The sequence below is a fragment of the Jaculus jaculus genome, chromosome 16 (genome assembly GCF_020740685.1).
Source record: "Jaculus jaculus isolate mJacJac1 chromosome 16, mJacJac1.mat.Y.cur, whole genome shotgun sequence".
Lineage (NCBI taxonomy): Eukaryota > Metazoa > Chordata > Mammalia > Rodentia > Dipodidae > Jaculus > Jaculus jaculus.
Window position 1 is genome coordinate 57,591,285 of NC_059117.1, and position 23,197 is coordinate 57,614,481.

The 23,197-nt window shown below is 48.2% G+C and overlaps 1 protein-coding gene across 1 annotated transcript in view; it reads right to left on the bottom strand.

Annotated features, from left to right (window-relative positions):
- The window catches only part of Galnt15 (polypeptide N-acetylgalactosaminyltransferase 15), a 33,853-nt gene extending 17,570 nt beyond the window's left edge, over positions 1 to 16,283 (bottom strand). Inside the window, exons 1-3 of the mRNA XM_004661321.2 lie at positions 15,081 to 16,283; positions 5,851 to 6,017; positions 3,007 to 3,211 (exon numbers count right to left, since the gene is read on the bottom strand). Of these exons, the coding sequence (XP_004661378.2) occupies positions 3,007 to 3,211; positions 5,851 to 6,017; positions 15,081 to 15,622 (914 nt within the window). The 5' untranslated portion in view covers positions 15,623 to 16,283. The remainder of the gene's footprint in view (positions 1 to 3,006; positions 3,212 to 5,850; positions 6,018 to 15,080) is intronic.
- Positions 16,284 to 23,197: the final 6,914 nt, after the last annotated feature.

Consider the following 23,197-nt stretch of genomic DNA (forward strand, 5'->3'; position numbering starts at 1 on the left):
CAAGGCCACCTTGAGATTACATAGTGAACTCCAGGTCAGCCTGGGCTTCAGTGAGACCCTACCTTAAAAAAAAAAAAAAAAAAAAAAAAGAGCCCAAGAAAGCCACCTGTCCTACAAGTGCTCTGCATGTGGTTTCATGGAAACAGAAAGGAAACAGAAGCAGAAATGCCTGCCTAAGCCACTCCACAGTGAGGGATTTGAAGAATTCATAGGAAAGAGACCCACTAGGCATAGACAGACATGAGACCTTAATGTTAATTACTTAGGCCCCAAATGTCTGCATTGAGTTTTTTTTTTCAATATGAAATCATGAGGTAGGACAAGATGATCTCCAAGCTGCCTCAGGAAGTCACCCACCAGTGTGACACCAGGATGGGAAATAGGAAATGGACCAGACAACTTTAGTGATTTTGAAACAGCCTCTGTGTAGGACAGAACCAAAGATGGCTTTGTACATGTTTCTTGTCTTCCATCTGAGCACACTCCTTTTCTTAATGAGATGTAAACCAAACTGGGCAGGACCATGTATCACAGAACAGGGAAGAATTGATATGTCTTGGTCAAGACCCTGTTGCTGAAGGCAACACACAACTGGGCTGCAGGTCACTGAGAAATCCAAGCTGGAGCTGAGCTGGAACCTGGTGACTAGCTATCAGGACGCTGGAAAGAGCTGTGCAGCATGCAACCTTTTGGGAGCGAGAAGTCATCAGCATTACTAACCAGCAGTAGACCCTCTAGACCTTATGGCTGGCCAGCTGGGCAAAATGTGCCAACTGGCGCAATAGTGGTATGTCTGTTATGGGGGAAAACAACTTCTGTCTCGTTGGACTGGAGGCCCGTTCTATGGGAGGGAATACATGCCTGGTACTGAAAAGCTAGTCAAAAACCTATGACTGGGAGCTGGGCATGGTGGAGTGTGCCTTTAATCCCAGGACTTGGGAGGCAGAGGTAGGAGGATTCCTGTAAATTCAAGGCCACCCTGACATAGTGAATTCCAGGTCAGCCTGGGCTAGAGTGAAACCCCGCCTCAGGCAAAAAAAAAAAAAATAAAACCAACAACAACAACAAACAACCCTATGGCTGGGTAGGTGACAAGCCCAGAAGGAATAAAGACCACTGTTGTCTGATTAACTGCATATATTATGCCCACCAAGCTGTCTTCTAAATACTTATGTGTATGTCAACATATTAATGCTACTTTCACTTTTAGTTAGAGAAGCTTCTCTTTTCACATGACAGTGACCACTGGGGTGACTCAAAACTCACCAAAGTGCTGAGAAGCGACAGTGGAGTAAGTGTTTAGCACTGAGACATCCCTATCACACCTTCCAAGGCTCAGGGACTACTGGGGTAGACAAATGGGCAGAAAGAAAGTAGGAGCCAAAGGAAGGGGCGGAGTGCTTACAATACTGTCTTCAAGACACAAAGTGTCTTGATAGTCATGCCCCCACTGAGGCTGATGCTACCTACACGAGACCTGCATAATAGGAGGGGAAAAATAAAACATCAAAATAGAAGAAAGACTAGCTGGAAAGAAGAAGGGCTTCAGTGGAGGAGGATTTGGGAGGGAGAAAAGAGAGGGTGGTGGGAGGGGATTATGATCATAGTATATTGTCTACATGTATGGAGGTTGTCAATAAAATATTTAAAAAGTAAATTTTTTTAAATGATCTTTTTGGCTTCCCTAGAGTTCTGATGTTTCTTATGAAAATGGCAGTTGGACGAGTGACAACTTACTTGGCCTTGTTTGGAACCTCCTCCCTTGGGCAGGTGCTAACTCCCACACCTCCTTAGCAACAACCACACTATAATAATTGTTGCTAAGGACGATCTATTCTAATGAGATCCAGGATTTCTTTTTCTCACATGTGATCATTTCCAACTTCAAATGAGACCATGAAGCACTGCCTGTGGGTAGAAGCAGAGAAGAGAAACCACCGGGCACGGCTCTAACAGTCCCCAATGGGCTGGTACCACCAAACCATCATGGAGGGAGGCCCCACTGTGTGGCAGGTCTACCGGACTCCCAGTGAGGTAGCTGAGATCCATAGTGGGCTAGTCACCAGGGCTTGGTCTCTGAGTGGGGTGTTCAGATTGAGGGTAATAATTGATGGGGCATGTTCAAGTTGAGTAAGGGGCGTGGGAAAGGGAACAGCTGCATGGTGAGAGGGTAGGCGGAGGAGAAAGGAAAAGGGTTGAGAAAGCATGGAGCTATGGGATGCATCATAGACTCTTCTCCAACTCCGCATTTCTTGGGACTTGGCTTTGTTGAAAAATTAGAGACGCCTTATATAAGCCGGAGAGGAGCAAAGTGTGTTAACTGTGGAGGGAAGTTTAGTGATTGCAGGATCTAGTGATTTCTTTTTTATGGATGAGTCATCTATGGTCCAGGCTAATTGAGAAAAAAATTTAACCCCCCCTACCCACACAGGGTGTGTTACAATCTTGATTAAAATTGTGGGAAAAATCAAGACTAATGATGGACGTGGTATGCACTGCCCTTCCCATGTAGCTTAACAGGATTAAAAAAAATATTTATTTATTTTTAAACAGAGACTGAGAGAAGAGGAAGGGAGGAAAGGAGAGAAAGAGAGAGAGAAAGAAAGAGAGAAAATAGGTATACCATGGCCTCTAGCCACTGCAAAGGAACTCCAGATGCATGTACCACTTTGTGCATCTGGCTTTACGTGGGACCTTGGGGCATTGAACCCAGGCTATACGGCTTTGTAGGCAAGAGCTTTAACCACTGAGAAATCTCTCCAGCCCTTAACAGAATTTTAAGTCTTTGAATTTGATAGGAGCTTTCCTTGCAACTTGAATTCTCCACATTTCTGACAAGGCTCAAATACCTAGAACCTCTAAAGGGACCGATGACTAGGATGGAGACCGGGCATTTTCTCAAATGGTGGTCAGACGTTCTATTCTACATTGGCCGAGCAGGTAGGCTGTTTCTTCCTTATGTACTCCTTGTTTTGCAGACCCTGGGGTGGGGGTGGGGCGAGTTACCTGTCACCAGCTATTCTGCTGAGGAGGGGTTCCAGCCAGCCAGGGTGGCACTCACAGTGGGCATCCATGAAGACCAGCACGTCTCCCGTGGCTCTGGTGGCCCCCAGCATCCGGGCCCTGATGGTGCCTAGCTTCTTGTTGCTTCTGAGTAACTTCACGGTCTCCAGCCTTGCCACGTGTTCGCTGAGAGCGGACTTCAGTTCTCCTGAAATTGACAGGGTCCTGTCAGTGACGGGGGAGGTCACAGGCGCCATGGCCAACGGGACTGGGAGTACTGCTGTCACTTGCTTGGAAGCTGTGGTGAGCAACAGCACCCTAAGATTCAAATGCACTATGGTAAGCGCGCTGGTTGCTAAGATGTCAGACACTTTCTCAGTGTGAGATGGCTCATGATTCTGATAGCCACCCTGGAGGTTTGTGTAAAATCAGGAGAGGGGAGGAGAGAGGAGAGGAAAGATTAGGAGAGGAGAGGAAAGAGTAGGAGAAGAGAAGGAGGAGGAGAGGAGAAGAGGGTGGAGGAGAGGACAGAGGAGGGGAGAGAACATCCCCCAGGAATTCCACATGCTGCTGAACCCTGCTTCTGCCTCTGCGTCCAGAGAACCTGACCTAAGGCAGTGGTCAAGGAAGTTAAGGGCAGAGGGGTTATGAAACTCAGCAGTTGGGGTGTGGCCTCAGAGATGGCATCCCAGTGGCAGCTGAGACTCCAGGCCAACTTCTAGCACTCTCTGCAGGGCTGGAAGATAGTGTCTTAGGGAGAAGGTGGAGAGAGCAAGAGGTTTTGTGCTTCCGATAGGAAAAAACTTGACCCCGTGTGTGCAAATATGTGAATGCATGTGCTGTGGAGTAGAGTAGATGCTGGTGTGCTCACGCATGTGTGTGACAGCAGAGGAACACGCGCGCGGAAGGACCCGCGCCTTTGCAGAGAAGCAGTGTTCTCCACGCAGCCCGGGGCCCGCGGAGGGCAGCCCCTGCGCTTACATCTCTCAGGGCGGGGATCCAGATGCCATCTGGCAGGACTGGCCAGACTTGAGGACTGAGAGGAGACCACTTCCCCAAGGACTAGACCCTCACTTCCCAGGGACCCAATGTGACATTGCTCATCAGCTGATGGGGAAGACGCACAGACGTGCTCTCTGTGGGCCCTGGCCCAGCTGGGACTTGAGTAGTCTCTGGCACTTTTACCAGCCAGCTTGTCTGCCAGCCCTACCTAGTGCCCAGCTGCAGGGGCCTCAGAAGCATCATATATTCCCAGGGCCTCCACTTGGTCTGACCTTCTTCTAGGGCCAGGCTGAGCCAAATCTTGCCCAAAAAAATCTCAAAGAGCACTAACAGAGGCTTCATTCCCTTCCTCATCCTAGTCCTTTTAGAAAGGTGTTCTATAGGGCTGGAGAGATGGCTTAGTAGTTAAGGTGCTTGCCTATGAAGACAAAGAACCCAGGTTTGATTCCCCAGGACCCACCTAAGCCAGATACACATGGTGGCACAGGCGTTTGGAGTTCATTTGCAGTGACTAGAGGCCATGACTTGCCCATCCTCTCTCTTCCTCTCTCTCTTTCTAAAGAATAAGTAAATAACTATACAATAGTAAAGAAAGGGGCTTTATAGACCTCTTTCCATGAAGCCAGAGGGGTTGCCAGAGGTCACTGAGTTGAGCTAGGATAGAGGGCAAGTGACTCCAAGTCAAACACCAGAGCATCGGTTCTCAAAGTTTGGTTCATGGACCAACAGCACCCCCTTACCTGGCTTCTTGTTAGACATGCAAATGCCAGGACCCAATCCAAATCCAAAGACCCTGGAGTGAGATCAGGCATTAAGTGTTTTTGTTGCCAGATGTGGCAGTGCATGCTTTTAATCCCAGCACTCAGGATTGGGACTACAGAGTGAATTCCAGGTGAGCCTGGATTAGAGTGAGACCCTTCCTCAAAAGAATAAAAGGGCCGGGCATGGTGGCACACGCCTTTAATCCCAGCACTTGGGAGGCAGAGGTAAATTCGAGGCCACCCTGAGACTACATAGTGAATTCCAAGTCAGTCTGGGCTACAGTGAGACCCTATCTCGAAAAAAACAAAAAAACAAAAAGAGAGAAAAAAAAAACAACAACAAAAATTTGTGATTGAATACAGGGTCTGGTGCATACTGAGCAAACACTCTACCACGGAGCTACTTCCCCAGTCCTTTTACATTGTTTTTGATTTTGAGATTAGGTATCACAATGCCGGTATCCTCCTGCCTCAGCCTTCCAAGTAGCTGGGATAACAGGACCACGTCACCAGCCCAATGGCAGTCATCATTTTAGTTCACGGGGGGGGGGGGGGCACTCTATGCAGCTGAAGTTTGAGACCTGCTGACGTGGGAGGCAGCAGGCAGGGGTCTCTCTGTCTCTGCCTTCCTCTCATCTACTCCCTGTCATGAACTTCCTGTCAGAAGAATTCAAGCACCTTCTACAGTCTGAGCTCAGGCCTGACTCTGCCTTACTGTCACCATTCTGGTCAATTCCCTTCTCTGGTCCCCATCTGGACAGTAGGCAGGCATGCGCCCAGGAGTCTCTTAGCACTCAAACAACAGCCACCGTCTTGTGACTCTGCAGGGCATCTTGGGAAGAGGCTGAGTGTGTGGCGATTGGGGCCTGAGCAACAGACCACAGGGGAGAGCATACATGACCATCCCCCAGGTCATCAGTTACTTACTTCAGAGACTAAATTCCCTCTGCCTCTGGAGCTGTGCATCTGGGGAGTCTTGAATCCATATTTGCCATGAGGTCCTCCCTGACCCCGAACCCGAATCTCTGCACCCCCCCCACCAGGTCAGCCCCTCCTAGGGAGTCTGGAGCCAGCACGTAGCTACCTTGCTGGCTGAGGTCGTCCACAAGGATGAGTTCCTTCAGCAAGGCCCTGGGCACCGTGTCGAGGATGCTATGCACTGTTCTCAGGAGCGTGGACCAGGCTTCTTCATGGAAGCAGAGGATGACACTGGCCGTGGGCAGGCCGCTGGAAGGGGGCTGCTGTAGACACCTGCAGGGAAGAAAGCAGGGTACTGTAGGAGGGGACCCCAGCCGCCCCTCACTCACTGTGTAGTCCACACTCCGGCTGTATGGCCCTCCCAACCCAGTAGCTCCCCAAAACCCAGTAAGGATTTCTGAATTCATGATGAAGCCACTGGGCCCCGTGTCACAGCCTGAGGAGGGGTCCGGGGCTGCCAGTGGTAAGTTGACACTGGGTACAGCAATTGGGCAGGTACTGGGAAAGCAAAACCCCAGATAGACTGTGGGTCCCTCACCTGTGAGGCCTCTAGTCTTGTCCACACGCCTCACGTCCTCGCTATAGGTCTGCGTAAGCCTGAGGTAGTTGAGGGTGAGCAGAGCCCCTGAACGTAATCTAAAAGAAAATCCTTGAGGGGCTAGAGAGATGGCTCAGCCATTACAGGCACTTGCTTGCAAAACCTGGTAGCCTGAATTTGACTCCCCAGTACCCACATAAAGCCAGATGCAGAGTGGCACATGCGTTCCAAGTTTGTCTGCAGTGGCTGGAGGTCCTGTCTCACCCATACTCACTCTGTCTGCCTCTCTCTCTCTCTCTCAAATAAATAAATAAGAATGTTTTTTTTTTAAGTATATGGACTAGAGAGATGGTTTAGCTGTTAAGGAGCTTGCCTGCAAAGCCTAAGTACCTAGGTTTGATTCACCAGAACCCACATAAGCCTGATGCACATGGTGGTACATGCATCTAGAGTTCGTTTGCAGTGGCTAAAATCCCTACTGTGACATTCTCTCTTTCTCTGCCTCATTCTCTTTGTAAGAAAAATAAAATAAAGTAAAATAAAAACATTTTTAAAATACATTAAAAATATGTAAGGATCCTTATCTCTTTTTTCCTAAATGGCAGAAGGGCCTGGTCTTTTCTTATCGCTTCCTCCTTAAAGGAGTTCCCCAAGAGGCAGGAAGGGCTCCATTGCTCTCAAGCACACCCCATGTCCCTGCATCAAGCCCAGCACCCAAAAGAACACAAGCATGTCTCTCCTTTAAACCTAAGAGGATCTCATGAGAGGTTTTTGGCCTGGCCACATGCTAGAATCACTCAGAGGGTGAGTTCTAGTGAGTTGTGTCTTGTTGATCTGGTTTGAGACTCATCAGAGTTCCTTAAAGCCCACCAGAAGTACTGGGGAAATGAACCTTAGGCAAACACCTTATCGTTGAGCTAGGTCCCAGCATCTAACTTTAATGACAGGATGAATGCCCCAGGGGTCTTGGTAAAATAGAGACCTCAGGCTGGGCGTGGTGGTTCATGCCTTTAATCCCAGGCAGAGGTAGGAGGATCACTGTGAGTTTGAGGCCAGCCTGAGACTACATAGTGAATTCCAAGTGAGCATAGGCTAGAACAAGACCCTACCTTGAAACCCTCTCTCCCCAAAATTAATAATAATAGCAAAGAAAGAGAGACAGAGTTCATTTCACAGGTCTGAGTGTTGCTGCAGTTCTGGGCACCTCATCTGAGGGCACTGGGGTAGATGCCACTGGGCTCAGGTCCCCATCGGGGAATTAGAGCAAGGCGCAGGCTGACCTCCGATCGGACCCTCATAGGCGCCCTGAGCAAGGCCCTCCCGCCCAGGCCGCCTCCAGTGCCTTTGCTCGCAGATGACTGTCCTGCAGAGGGGGATGAGCGAGCAGGTGCGGCTCGCCGGGGCCTCATGCGCCTGGGAGCCTGTGACAGCGGTTCCTGGCACAACGTGGCTCTACTGACCCCGGCTGGTTTCGTCTTCTTCAGCCGGGGGAGAAGCTGAGCGAAGCTGAGCTGAAGCCTTTTCTTTCCTTCATCTCAGGCTGATGGAGGCCCGGTCACCTGTCCTCCCTCCTCCTCCCCCTCCTTTCTCTTTCTTTTTCTCTCCCTCCCTCTCCTCCTTCTTTCTTTTTCTCTTTCTCTCTCTCCTCCTCTCCCTTTCTCCTCCTTCCTTCCCTCCATGTCTCTCCTCTTCCTTCCTCTTTCTCCTTCTTTCTTTCTCTCTTGCCCTCCCTCCATCTCCTCCTCTTTCTTTTTCCTCTTTTCCCTCTCTCCCTCCATGCCTCTCCTCTCCCTCCCTCTCTCTCCTTCTTCCTTCTCTTTCTCTCCCTCTTTTTTTCTCCTCTTTCTCTCTCCCTCCTTCCATCCCTCTTCTCCTCTTCCTTCTCCTTTCTCTATCTCCTCCTTTCTCTTTCTCCCTCTTCCTCTCTCTTTCCCTCTCCTCCTTTTCCTTCTCTTTCTCCTTTTCCTCCTCCTTCTCTCCCCTCTCTTCCTCTCCCTTCTCTCTCAGGCCAAGCCGGCAGCACCAACAAGAGGAGGCAGGAGTCATCTGGGAGGTTTCACACGGACCAGATGGATCCCGTGGATGGCCACAGTCCTCCGTGTTGGACAGCCAGTACAGTTGCCATCAAAGCGCTTCCCTGCCTTGCCCGTGGCTCAGTGGCCTCTGGCAGGAAGGGGAAGAGACCCCTTCCCAGCACCTCACTGGCTGTCAAGGCTGAGGATCTCAGGGTCAGGGCAGCCTTGACTGTATGTCACAGCCACCTGTGGGCTTTTAAAGTCCTTCGTGGTCAGAACCAAATAAATATCCCTGAAGTGAGGTCTGACATGAGTGCTCTGTCCAGCTGTCCAGATAATTCCAGTGCACCATCATTTTCGTGATGACTTAGTAGCCTCCAAGGACAGAGAATAGTTCTTCACTACAGAAAGGACAGTGAGGTGACATCTTTTCTCCTTTCCAACTCATATCTAGGATCCTTACTGAAGGCTGTGACATGGAGGGGAATCACCACACATTTTATCTCATTTTCTCTATAGCCTTGTGCAAGCACATTCTTACCATCCCATTTTTGACAACTGGGTCAGATGTGCATCAAGTCACACAACCAGAGCAGGTGCCGAGATCTGACTCCAAGTCTATTCTATGAGCACACGAGTGGGTCCTCTTGTAGCCTTATGAGCCAGGAAACACGGTTGATGTGACTCATGTTTAACGCAAGTGTAAGTGCTTTGAGCAAGAAGCATAGAGCTGGCCGTAGCTGACCAGGCACTGGGGTTTCAGCACAACCCCCCACCCCGGGGTCACAGCGAGTCTATATTTCTTTTCATCTTTCTTGCTGATTTGGCAGTCCCAGTTCTGCCTCACATGAGGAACCTTCCTGAAGGAAACCACCTCTCCATGTATTTTCTTTCTTGCTTGCTTTTTTTTTGATTTATTTATTTGCAAGGAGAAAGAGAGAGAGAGGGAAGAGGGACAGACAGAATGGGTGCTCCGAGGCCTCTAGCTACTGCAAACAAACTCTAGGTGTACTGGGGAATCAAACCTGGGTTGTTCGGCTTTGCAGGCAAGTGCCTTGACTGCTTCCAACCACTCCATGTACTTCCTAAGTTAGTATTTTCCTGATCTGTGTTACACCAGCTTTTCAAAATTCCAAATACCCACAACTATAGAGTCACCATTGAGAGGCTGCAAACCTCCATGTCTCAACAGGCACTGTGGGGGAACTGGGTGCGCACAGTCCCTTGCTGCTCAAAAGCAGGGTCAGCTAGTCCCAGCTGGGAGCTTAACACCCAGCACAACACCCTTGACCTTCCCAATACAACCCTGCCTATTAACCGGCTGCCTCAGTGACTCACACGCATGTTAACATTTGAAGAGCCCAGTTCAGGCCAATGGTTCTCAAGCTCTCTTTGGATTAGCAATAATGCCTCGTTGCTAGTAGGTGAGACTCAGAATCTACACTTTAGTAAGCCTCTGGGAGCTAGGGTGCCAAGTGGCCGAACCCTGTCCCAGACTTTGAGATGCATGGCCACTTGCTTCGGGAGAATCTTTGATCACAGAATCCCTGGTTCCAACCCGGAAGCAGGAAGATCCAAAGAAAGAAGGTTCTGGAAGAGTTTTGAAAGCCATCAGTGCTGAGAAAGACCAAATGCCCCAGATTTGCTCGCATGCCCTACACCTTTGTTGACAGAAGCTCAGGGTCAACCTAATTGTGCCTCGGGTCCTGGTTTTCTCTCCCAACAGCCCTTCACTTTATTTATTTATTTTTGCATTTTAAAAATTATTATTATTGTTATTTTTCCTAAGGTAGGGTTTCATTCTGTCCCAGGCTAACCTGGAATTCACTAGGTAATCTCAGGGTGCCCTCGAACTCACGGCGATCCTCCTACCTCTGCCACCCAAGTGCTGGGATTAAAGGTGTGCACCACCACACCTGGCTTAAAAATTATTTTTATAACACATTTTTGAGTTCATCTGGAATTAATTTCAACACACATTACAATGAAATGAGCAACTTTAGTTCTGTTTTCAAGCATGAATTTTCTAACAAAATGTATTTAAAAATTGAGCTGATCTCCAATTAGCTTGTGATTTGACACATTAGATCCCCAGGTGTAATACATAAGCTTATAATTATTTGGGGCTAATTCTTCTGAATTTTTTTTGGATTTGAAGATAAAATTTGGTTTATTGTAAAAATAAATTCAAGAATAACTAGTTAGGGCTGGAGAGATGGCTCAACAATTAAGGTGCTTGCCTGGAAAGCCTAAAGACCCAAGTTCAATTCTCCAGTACACATGTAATGCCAGATGCACAAGGTGGCGTGTGCATCTGGAGTTCATTTGTAGTGCTAGAGGCTCTGGTGCGTCCATGCTCTTTCCTTCTCTCTCTTTATCAAATAAAGAATTTCAAAAAATTTAAAACAAAGAATGACTAAATTCTTATCCCTCTACTTTCTACTACAGCCAAGAAGCATCACACGCATCACACATTTACGTCAGGAACAATGGCACAAGACCATGTCTAGGCCATGATGCAAACGCAGTACTAGAAAGCCTTCTCGGGTCTCCTGTGAGTTGGCACCAAGTACGATAGCCCTTCACCTTATTGTGGCTGTTAATTTGATGCAGATGTGTGCCCTTCCCACAGCATAGCCATCCCAGTGAGTGGGGGATGTCCTGTAAAGAGACAGGGAGCATAGCTTCCATTGCCCCTATGATGCTGGCCCTGGGCTTCTTTCTCTCAGAAGAGGTTTTTGAGGAGAGCAGAACAGGAGTCTGCTGCTTCTAGCTCAGGCAGAGTGTTCTCCCCTCCCCCATATATTATATATATATATATATATATATATATATATATATATATATATATATATATGTGGAGAGAGGGAGAGCTGCATATGGGGGTGTATATATATATATACATATATATATGTAGAGAGAGAGAGAGGAGAGGGGAGCGAGCGAGAGAGAGAGAGAATGGCCTCTTGCCACTGCAAATGAACTCCAGATGCATGTGCCACTTTATTTTTTTATTTATTTTTATTTTTTGTTGTTTATTTGAGAGAGACGGACAGAGAAGGAGGCAGAGAGAGAGAGAGAGAGAGAAAGAGAGAATGGGCGTGCCAGGGCTTCCAGCCACTGCAAATGAATTCCAGACACATGTGCCCCCTTGTGCATCTGGCTAACATGGGTCCTGGGGAATCGAGCCTCGAACCGGGGTCCTTAGGCTTCACAGGCAAGTGCTTAACCGCTAAGCCATCTCTCCAGCCCACGTGTGCTACTTTATGCATCTGGCTTTATATGGGTACTGGGGAACTGAACCCAATCTGTCAGGCTTTGTAAACTAATGCCTTAACTGCTGCGCCATCTCTCCAGCCTCTGACAACTTTAAGAGGGGTAAACTTGAACTACTGTCAGTCCGTGTGATGTGCCCACATCTGGTCTCACATAGTTAAGAGGGTTTGTACTTCTCTTTTCTCAGCCTTTTTTATATGTTTACAAGGTCTCGCTCACTAAGTAGCCCAGGCTGGTTTTAAATCCACAGTCCTCCTACCTTTGGCCTCCTGCATGCTGGGATTACAGCTAGGTGCCCTGGGAACTGTCTTTTGGCTCCTTTCATGTTCCTTTTTTTCAGTCTTTCATTATTAGCAGCTTGCCTCTCATGTCCTCTATTCAAACTGATCTCCTACAGGAGACCTGGAACCTAGGCAAGGGGACCCATAAGAGGCCATTGTGGGTGTGGGAGGTTGGGTGCAGGGATTGGGGTCAGAAGGGCTTGTCTGGGTTAGCAGTCAAAGATAGAATTGCAGGGAACTTTGAGGCGTGAGAGAGTGGAGTATGGGTTTCAATACATCAGAGGCAGAGGCCCTCGATGCGCTGGTTTTCTCCTCGCCCTGGCGGTTGAGCAGCCGGGCCGGGCCCCACACAGCGGAGGCTGAATACATGGCTGTGTCTTTCATGTCTTGTATTTCCACCACTTATTTATCTATTTACTTATGAGAGAAAGGAGGGAAGGATAGAGGAAGAGAATGGGCGCGCCAGGGTCTCCAGCCACTGCAAACGAATTTCAGACGTATGTGCCACCCTGTGTACCTGACATAAGTGGGCTCTGGGGAATCAAACCTTGGTTAGGGGTACACTTCACAGGCAAGTGCCTTAACGGCTAAGCCATCTCTTCAGCCCCCCACTAAGTTTTAAAAGAGTGAGAGGAGAGGGCTGTCACCCTGGACCCTTGGAGGAAGATGGGGGCTGTGTCTGGCTTTGCAGGAACTCGGGCTACAAAGCAAGGCGCCTTTCAGGGGGGCTGGGCAGGCAAGTCTGGAGGCTACGGCTTGGGCTGCAATCATCGGTGGGGGCCAGCAGAGGGCGCTGCCCACTTCGACACGGAGTGGATGGCCACGAGAAGCCTGGCGAACGCGGATGGAAAGTTCAACTGTGATTTAGCTTTGCCTCAGGTTGCTTTCCAGATAATATGAAAAGTCCTGGGCAAGCCGAGATTCTCCCGGATGGAAGACGTACCCACGAAGCTCACCCACACGTTTACATCAAACACACCCGGCATAAAACGTACCTATCTGTTCCACACCTCACACACATGCACACTATGCAACATGCATGACACGTGCAACATATCACATACAATACGGACATGCAACAGTCATAAATGCATGTGAGCCAACAGTGCATCATAACACATGATGCGCACGCTCTTGCACAGCACACCACATGCACAGTACATGCCATACATATGCACACCTTTCACAGTATGTGCACACGTGTCATAAACTCAGCCGCTTTGTACCTCACCCACAGCACACCCATGCAGTTCATAACAAATGCAAAACACACACGCACATGTCGCCCACACAGCATGCTTCTAACACACGCGCAGCACATACAACACACATACTGACACACACACAAACATATCCCATGAGAATAAAATCACGGCCCGGTGCTCACATAACACAATGCATGCACAAGCACATATGTGCAATTCACCCACACATATGCATTCTGCAAAGTAGTGTGGAGACACACAGCCACACATATCCCTTGGGAAGCCAGAGACTCTTGTTTGAGCCCATGTTTCACGAGGATATTCACTCTTGCTCTCAGCCAAAGGACAAATGCATGGAAAGAATGTGAAAGCGATTCCTTCATCCAGCCGTCAACCAGATGCCAGGATGCTCGATGCACACTGGGTTCTGATATCTGTGGTGGGGCCGCAGCATGGCTGGGGGAAGCCCAGGCTCTAGACAAATGAATACATCAATGACCCGTTTGTTTAGCTGTAGTTATGCTAAGGGCCCTGGGTTCAGATGGAGACTGAAACTGGAATGGGGCGGGCATTTCCTGAACAGAACTTTGTTTAAAAAAATACTTTTACTTATTTATTTGCAAGCAGAGATATAAGAGAGGCAGAGAGTATGGGCATGCTAGGGCCTCTAGCCACTGCCAAGGAACTCCAGACACATGTGCGACTTTGTACATCTGGCTTGACATGGGCACTGGGGAATTGAACCCTGGTCCTTAGACGTGTTGCAGTCAAGCACCTTAACCACTGAGGCATTTCTCCAGCCCCTGAGCAGAGCTTTTGAAGAGCTGAAGTAAGCGGAGCAAGGTTGGGACTATGAGAGGTGAATACATGCACTCCCAAATGCTCACACTACATTTGCACACCTCTGCACGTGAGTGGCTGAGAAGCCAGATTAAGAGGAGACCAGGGGTCTGAGGAGTGGTGGTTCTGCTCACAGCAACATGTCCTCTCAGGGGTGTTTGCTTTCCAGAAAGTTCTCTGGGTTGTGGGACGAGACTTAGCTCATAAAAGAGGAAGCTAGACCATCCCTGCTTAGCAGCTGCATTGCTCCTGGATGTAAGCAGTCCCTTGTCCCGCCCCATGGCTGCCATGGTGAGGGAGGGTTGTGGGGATGTCAGAGCCCAATACTTTCCTGGGAACAGATCTGCATATCACACACCTCCCAGCATGTCCCCTGGGTTGGCTGCCATCCTGCAGAGTAAGCTGTTGCCAGTGAGGTGGTCTAGCTCTTGGGTACACCAATAATATACTATTCCCTTTGTCTGTTGCAGTGACTCGAGCAGACTGGAGCTTAAACGTCTGAATTCAAACTCCTGCTTTGACATCCAGGAGCTGTGGGATGATGGGGCAAGCCGCTGGACCTCTGCCTTATAGTCATGCTTCCTGAACCAGGCTTGATGTTACACTAGCCACCCGTCCTGAAGGGGACTTTACAGGGTTCGTGGTGTACACAGAGAGTTCTTAGATTAAAACCAGGTGCATGGCAAGATCTACATAAATGTTCATTACAACTTGGCACTTGCCTGTTGGAGCCAAAATAAAGGCGGATACTAATAATAAACCTGATGTGAACACGCACTGGAGTCAGAGCGTGAGAATGGGACAGCTTCCGCTCCCACCTCCCTGATGAAGTGGTGTGATCTAATGACCCAGACACAGGACTAGAACCCCGAACAGTCAAGAGAACAGTGAAGTGAAAGGTCCTCACTGTCTGGTCTCCGGGACAGTGGCTCTCAATTGGAGGGGCGTGTTAATTACAGATCCATGAGTCTGGTGATTCTGATTCAACAGATCAGAGATGGGGGCCTAGGAATCTGTATTTCTAGCAAGTGTTCTCATCATCGAGGCTGGCTCTGCTGGCCCCAGGTTCCACAGATTGAGGAACACTGGCCTGAGGACAGGAGAGGCAGAATATAGAAAGTGGGCATGCTCCACTTTGCCGTGCCCAGACCAGAGAAGAGGAAGAAGGGGGTCTTACTTACAGCGGGTGCCGCACCTCTGGCAGGACCCTCCAGAGGGGGAGGTGGGCGCTGAGCGCCTCGTTGAGGGCTTGCGAGTCCAAGCTGAGCAGGGTTGGCTCCTCTTCTGATACCTCCCCGTCATCCTCTTGGGTCCCCCAGCCCCTCTCTGGGACCTCCTCACCCTTCCTCTTACTTGGATGCTTGAGGAGCTGGTAGCTGCCCCCTCTCCTGCCCTGGCTCTGATTCCTCCTGCCCCTGGGGGAGGCAACGGCCACCAACAGCTGGTCCTCCCTCAGGGAGACAAGAGGTGGCAGATCCTCCAGGAAGCTGTACTCCTCTCCTTCATCCTCAGCCTCGAGGACCCACTCCTGGGAGTCCTCAAAGTCCGGGCGGTGCCCAGCATCGGGGCTGTGCTTGCTGGCCTGGGCTGTGACAGCCTGGGGCAGGGCGGCGGGGGAAGGATGTAACACGGCCACCATCATCAGGACGCACCCCAGGGTCAGGCAGAGCAGAAGGAAGCGAAGCCTGCACGTCCCATGCCTGTGTCTCTTCCGCAGGAGCATGGTGCCGCCGCTCGCCAGCGCAACAGGTCATGCTCAAGTTTGCTCCTTCAAGCTTGCCATAGGACCTGGGCTGTTTGCTCCATCTGGAAGGGTTTTCTCCAGTCACCTTCTCCTTCTATCCCAACTGACATTGGACCTGCTGTTGTCACTTATAATCAGAAAGCCACAGGATCCCAGGGTCACCCAAGGTCCTTTCTGAGTGATTTTCTTTAGTTGCAAACCCACTCACGGGCCATTCACAGATGCATCTCTTGCTCCCCTTTCACTCTGTTTTTCTCCTTGGGGAAAAAAAAAAAAAGGAGTCCATTCTGTTCAGGTGCTTAATCCTGTGTTTCTTCCCCCCTTTGCATGAATGGTCAGGCCGCTACAGGGGGTCTGGGGTGAGCTGCCAGGGCTCAGCCAAGCAGAGCTGACAGCTGTCCTTCTGTGGACGCTTTAAGCCAGGTCAGATCAACAGATGTACAGGCGGCAGGCAGTGCCTGATTTCCTTTCACACATAGCTCTGCTCAGCGAGAGCCCTCTGCCAGACACAGCCGGAGCCAAGCGTGCGCCTCGCTCCTGGTCCTAATGCCCTCACTGTTCCAGACTTTGCACAACCCCGTGGCGTCACGACAAGAGCTAGATCAAAACAGCCAGCTCCCAGTAGTCCAGACTTGAGCCTCGTTCATAGGAGGCATCCCCACCCAGAGGAGCAGGACACGAGAATTCTCTCCTGGTTCAGACCGGCTGCTGGGCGGCACAGGTGCCAGCTGTCCTTTCTATGCACCTAGCCTCCCACAGAGTATGTGGGACCCTCCTTCCTGCCTCTGCCCTTCTGAAAGGGAGGGGCTGGGGTTCTCTTGTAGGATGCCTTGCTCCCACAAGAGCACCATGACTCTTAATAAGCATTGCCACTGGGGGCATGCTGGACAAGTGGCAACTTGATGTTTCTTTAGTCTTTTCTTTTATTTTAAAAATATTTTATTTTTATTTGTTTATTAAACAGAGGGAGAGACAGAAAGAGAGAGAGCATTGGGTATGCCAGGGCTTCCAGCCACTGCAAACGAACTCCAGAGACATGCGCCACCTTGTGCATCTAGCTTATGTGGGATCCGGAGGATCAAATCTGGGTCCTTAGGCTTTTCAGGCAAGCATCCTAACCTCTAAGCCATCTCTCCAGCCCCTCCCTCAGTCTTCAGACTTCACTCAGGCTGGGTATGGTGGCACACACCTTTAATCCCAGCACTTGGGAGACACAGGTAGGAAGATTGCAGTGAGTTCGAGACCAGCCAGAGACTAGATAGTGAATTCCAGATCAGCCTGGGTTAGTGCAAGAACATATTGTTTGGAGCTGCTAGTGACCCTGACATGCCCATTTTCTGTTTCTTTTCTCTCTTTGCTTGCAAATAAATAAATAATAAATACTTAAAAGAAGCAGTCCCCAAAGAAAATGTGGCATGCATAGACGTGTGCCCACAAGCACACCGTGGTGCATTAAGCAGTCACTAAGAACCATGAAAGTATGCCATTTGCAGGAAAGTGGATGAAACTGGAGATCATCATATGAAGTGAAATAAACCAGGGCAGAGAGGCAAATACCATGTACTTCCCCTCATATGCAGAATCTAGACTTAAAAAGAAAGACTTTGAGGGCTGGAAAGATGGCTTAGCAGTTAAGGTGCTTGCCTATGAAGCCCGAGGACCCAGGTTTGATTCCTCAGGACCCATGTAAGCCAGATGCACAAGGTAGCACATGGGTCTGGAGCTCATTTGCAGTGGCTGGAGACCGTGGCGTGCCCATTCACTCTCTCTCTCCCCTTGTACCTTTGTGCTTGCAAATGATTAAATAAAATATTATTTATTTATTTATTTATTTGAGAGCGACAGACATAGGGAGAAAGACAGATAGAGGGAGAGAGAGAGAATGGGCGCGCCAGGGCTTCCAGCCTCTGCAAACGAACTCCAGACGCGTGCGCCCCCTTGTGCATCTGGCTAACGTGGGACCTGGGGAACCGAGCCTCGAACCGGGGTCCTTCGGCTTCACAGGCAAGCGCTTAACCGCTAAGCCATCTCTCCAGCCCTCAAAGTTTTTTAAAAAATATTTTATTTAAAAAAAACTTTGAAAGCAGATGGGGGTCTCTTTGAGAGGAGGAAGTTGATTTGTAGGGATGGACAGAAGAGAGTAATGATCAAAGCACATGATAAGCATGTTTGAGAATATCTGAATGAAATACATTATTTTGTACACTAAATATAAATGAGAAAACGATCATTGCTTTGGAAATATTGAAATGCTTTCTCTTGTGTGGGTTCAACAGGTTGTTTGATTCATACAAGTTTTGTTTAGTGCCAGCTCTGAAGTGACGATGATTATGACTCAGTAGTTTAAAGTTCTGAAAGGGGAAAACTGCAATAGGAAATTTGTTCCTGGTAACAGCTCAAGAAGCTGTCGTCTGTGGCTATATATATGCTTGGTCACCCCAAGCTGAAATGATTGAAGACCTCAAGGAAGGTGGGGAGGGGCCACCTCAGCCAGGTTTGCTGTTTAGTTTCATTACTGCTTATAGTGGTGGCTCTTTGCTCGGTGTGCTCTGCTGTTCACAGAACTCCATCTTGGGCTCTGAGAGAAGAGATGAGATGCTTTTAACAACTTCTTAACCATGAGGCAACACCTTGAGATGGAGTCAGCATTTGACTTTAGAAAGGGGAGAAGAGCCAGGCATGGTGGCGCTTGTCCTTAATCCCAGCACTCAGGAGACAGTGGTAAGGAGGATCGCCGTGAGTTTGAGGCCATCCTGAGACTACATAGTGAATTCCAGGTCAGCCTGAGCTAGAGTGAAACCCCACCTGAAAAACCAAAATAGGGCTGGAGAGATGGTTCATTAGTTAAGGCTCCTGTCTACAAACCCTGAAAAGCCTAAGAACCCAGGTTCAATTCCCCAGTACCCACGTAAGCCAGATGCACAAGGTGGCACATGTGTCTGGAATTCATTTGCAGTGGCTAGAGGCCCTGGTGGGCCCATTCTCATTCTCTCTCTCTCTCTCTCCCTCTCCCTCTCTCTGTCTTAAATAAATAAATAAATAAATAAATAAATAAATAAATAAATTTTAAAAAAGGAAGATAAGAGGGATGGGCAGGTATGCCACAGTTCATCCCACCCATTCCCTTTTCTTCTTTTTTTTTGTTTTTAATATATATATATATTTGTTTATTTTTATTTATTTGAGAGCAACAGACAGAGAGAGAAAGAGGTACAGAGAGAAGAGGAGAGTGGGCACGCCAGGGCTTCTAGCCACTGCAAATGAACTCCAGCCGCCTGCGCCCCCTTGTGCATCTGGCTAATGTGCGTCCTGGGGAGTCGAGCCTTGAACCAGGGTCCTTAGGCTTCATGGGCAAGCGCTTAACTGCTAAGCCATCTCTCCAGCCCGCATTCCCTTTTCTTAAACTACCAGAAAGGGTGGTGCCTGGGTTCACCCACTCCACTTCCTTGCTCTCTGGTTCAATCTAGACAACTCTGCCCTCTTATTTGAGTTACTTTTGCATCCTTGTGACCAAGCTCTCTAAAAGAAACAACTAAAAGGAAGAAGGGTATAAATATACCCTCATAATTTTAGAAGGTTTCATTTTACCAGGTGGGAAAGACATGGCACAGTAGCTCAGTTGAGGTTGGTGAGAGCATGTGGCGGAGGCTGTTTATAGCCCCGTGGACAAGCACACAGAAATCACAGCAGGAACCAGGGCCTGCATGTCACATCCAAAGGCCTGCCCTTGGTGAATGAGGTGGTTTGATTCTAGTGTCTCATGTGTTCTGAATACTTGATCCCCATCTGGTGGCAGTTTGGGAATTGGATCCTTACGGGAGGAGTTGTGTTGTTGGGGGCGGGCTTATGAGTGTTATAGCCAGCTCCCCCTTGCCAGTGTTTGGCACACTCTCCTGCTGCTGTTTCCACCTGATGTTGGCCAGGAGGAGATGTCCAGCCTCTGCTCTACCATTTAAAAAATATTATTTATTTATTTGCAAGCAGAGAAAGACAAAGAGGAGAGAGACAGAGAGAGAATGGGTGCACCAGGTCCTCTAGCCACTGCAAACAAACTCCAGATGCATGTGCCACTTTGTGCATCTGGCTTTACATAGGTATTGGAGAGTTGAACCTGGGTCATTTAGGCTTTGCAAGTGAGCTCCTTAACCACTGAGCAATCTCTCCAGCCTACTCTACCATTTTTCTCTGCCTTCATGAAGCTTGACTGTGTAAGTAAAAAAAAAAAAAAATCCTCCCATCAGCTGCTTTTGGCCAAGTGCTTTTCCCAATAATGAGAAAGTAACTACCACACACATCACTAGTCTATTTAATGACTCTAACTTTTGTATATTCATTATTCATCAGAGAGAGAGACAGAGAGAGAGAGAGAGAGAGAGAGAGAGAGAGAGAGAAAGGGAGAGAGAATGAATATGGGTGTGCCATGGTATCCTGCCACTGGATATGAACTCCAGACACATATGTCATGGTGCATCTGGCTTTATGTGGGTACTGGAGAATCAAACCCAGGTTAGACTTTGCAGGTAAGTGCCTTAAGCTCTGAGCCATCTCTCCAGCCCCAATTCTATTTTATTGAATAGATAAATTAGTTAACACCTTCTACTAATATACTTTTATTATGATGTGGCCAATTTTTTGTTTTCATAGTAATATTTTCTTACATAGCCTTATACATACAAAGTTTCAGTGCATGCATTTGCAAGTGATTCCTGGAAGTAGTATTTCTGAGTCTAATAAAATGCACATTAAAAAAAATAGAGCTGGGAGCTGAAGGGATGGCTCAGTCAGCACATTGCGTGCCTTGTAAGACTGAGGACCTGAGTTCAATCCCCAGAACACACACTAACAATATTTGTATGTGGGCTGTGGAGATGGCTCAGTGGTTTAAGGCATTTGTTTGCAAAGCCTGATGATCTGGGTTTGATTCCCCAGTATACATGCAAAGCCAGCTGCACAAAGAGGCATATACATCTGGAGTTCATTTGCAGTGGTAAGAGGTCCTGGTGTACCCATTCTTTCTCTCTCAAATAAATAAATGCAAATAAAACATTCTGTGTGTGGTAGTTCGTGCTTGTAAACCCTGGGCTGGGAAGGAGATGGGTGGATCCCTGGGGCTTACAGTGAGAAACCCTGTCTCAAGATAGGGGGAGGTACCTAAGGAATGGCATCTGAGGTCATCCTGACCTCCACGCTCACATGCACAAATGGCCACATCCATGCATGTGTGCCCATGTGTGCGCACACACACACACGAGAATAAGCATTTAAAAATACAGAGTTATTGCTATTATACACAAAGAGGTTGCATTAATTTATATTGTGGTAGTAAAATGTAAGGATGTCTGGCTGGCTGCAGTCTCGGCAGGAGAAAGTATTACTAACCTTTGTGATCTTTGCCCATCCAGTAAGTGAAAAGATGGCAATTGCAGCCAGAAAAAAAACTTTAACATACCTGGTCATAAATTTTGCAAAATTTATGGGGACTACCGTAAACTTTATTGAAGAAATAAAAGTAAGTCTGGAGAGAGATGAACTGTGATCCTGGGCTCAGAGACTCAGAATCCCAATTTTCCTCAAGCTCACCTAGAAATTCACTGTCATGCATTCCAAGTGTCAACTCGTCTTCCCATAGGCCTCGCCAAGCCCTCCTGCACCTCCTGCCGAACGGTAAAGGAGCAAGAATAGATGATTATGAACACCAAATCCCTCCTCCTAGGTAGCTCGTGTTTGTCAGCTGTCTGTTACTCTCACTAACGGTGGGATGCTGAACTCGTGAAGAGACTTGGTTGAGCTCACGGTTTCAGATGGCTCAGTCTATGATGTGTTACTGAGGAGAGGCAGCGGGTCGTGGCAGGAGTGTGTGGAGGCAGAAAGCCACAAAGCTCTTGGCTGAGGCATGAGAAAGAAGAGGAGGAAGGGGCTAAGGTTACGTGATCCCCCGCAAGGCTGTACCCCTCATAATCCTAGAACGCCGACTGGGCCCTATCTCCCTCTTTTAAACAATATCGTGCGTATGAGTGTATGTGTTATTTATTTACTTATTTGCAAGGACCCACACTGAGAATATGGGTGTGCCAGGACCTCTTGCTGCTGCAAACAAACTCCAGATGCATGCGTCACTTTGTGCATCTGGCTTTACGTGGGTACTGGGGAATTGAACCGGTGACATCAGGTTTTGCATGCAAGTGCCTTTAACCACTGCCATATCTCCATCCCAAGTGTATGAGTTCTTTGTAGCAGTCTAGTTGAAGGCCAATTTTTCCCCATCACTAAGGCAAGACCCTTCTGAACACACTTGATCTGATGACCCCATGAATCATCTGGTTTTTCATTCCTACTGGAGGGAACACTAAGCACCCCTACCTTGTGTGTGCTTTGGGGTTGTCCCTCTGCTCCTTCTGGTGGGTGAGTCTATCCCCAGAATACACCTGAGGTTGTTTCATTACATACAGGTTCTTTCCTTTTTTAAAAAAAAATATTTATTTGCAAGCAGAAAGCGAGGAGAGACAGAGAGAATGGACAAGCCAGGGCCTCCAGCCACTGCAAACAAACTCCAGATGTATGAGCCTGTCTGTGCATTTAGCTTTATGTGGGTACTGGGGCATCAAACCTGGGTTGTTAGGCTTTGCAGGCGAGTGCCTTAACCACTGATCCATCTCTCCAGCCCATGCCCAGGTTCTGAATGGAACTCCTAAGAAGAACCTGTGAGTTTCTAGAACTCTGTGAATAGCTCTCTTGCTCTCCAGTACTCTGCCTTCCAAACTCTTACCACTTTGGCCTACCTAGAGTTCCACCTCTGCTTCCTCAGCTGAGAGAGGCCTCTAGGCTCAGCAGTGTGGGGACTGTCTTCAGGCCACACACGGAAGAAATCATAGGACTCAGCTGGCTCGTTTCCTGATGGCCAATCCTGAAAATCCAGTGTGTCATATCTCTTCCCAGTTTTGCCAGTTGCCCCTGAAGAGAAAAGTGCTTCAAATGATGTTCTTTTCAGTCAGGGGGTCCCCTCTAAGCAGATGCTGGAGTGCAGTTGGTCCTCATTATTCATGAATTCCATATTTGCAAATTTCTCTACTCATTAAAATTTACTTGTAGTCCCCAAACTCAATATTAAAGGCATTTCATGGTTATTTATGCTGCAGAGCAGCAAAAAAAATATTTTTTTCAACTAACGCATGCGCATGTGTCCCAGCTCCTGCCTTCTTTTTGAAAATATTTAATTTATTTATCTGAGAGAGATTTAAAAAAAAAACAGATAGAGAATGGGCACATCAGGGCCTCTAGCCACTGCAAATGAACTTCAGACGCATGCATCACTTGTGCATCTGGCTTATGTAGGTACTGGGGAATTGAACCTGGGTCCTTAGGCTTCATTGGAATGCACCTTAACCATTAACTCTTTCAGTCCTCTCACCTTCTTGATTCGTTTCTAATATAACAAACATCCTTGTGTTCTATTCAGCAGCATGTGTTTTGAAAGTTCACACTTCTTGATAGTGACTTTCCTATTTGAAATAGCCCTCAGTCTGGAGAGATGGCTTAACAGTTAAGGCATTTGCC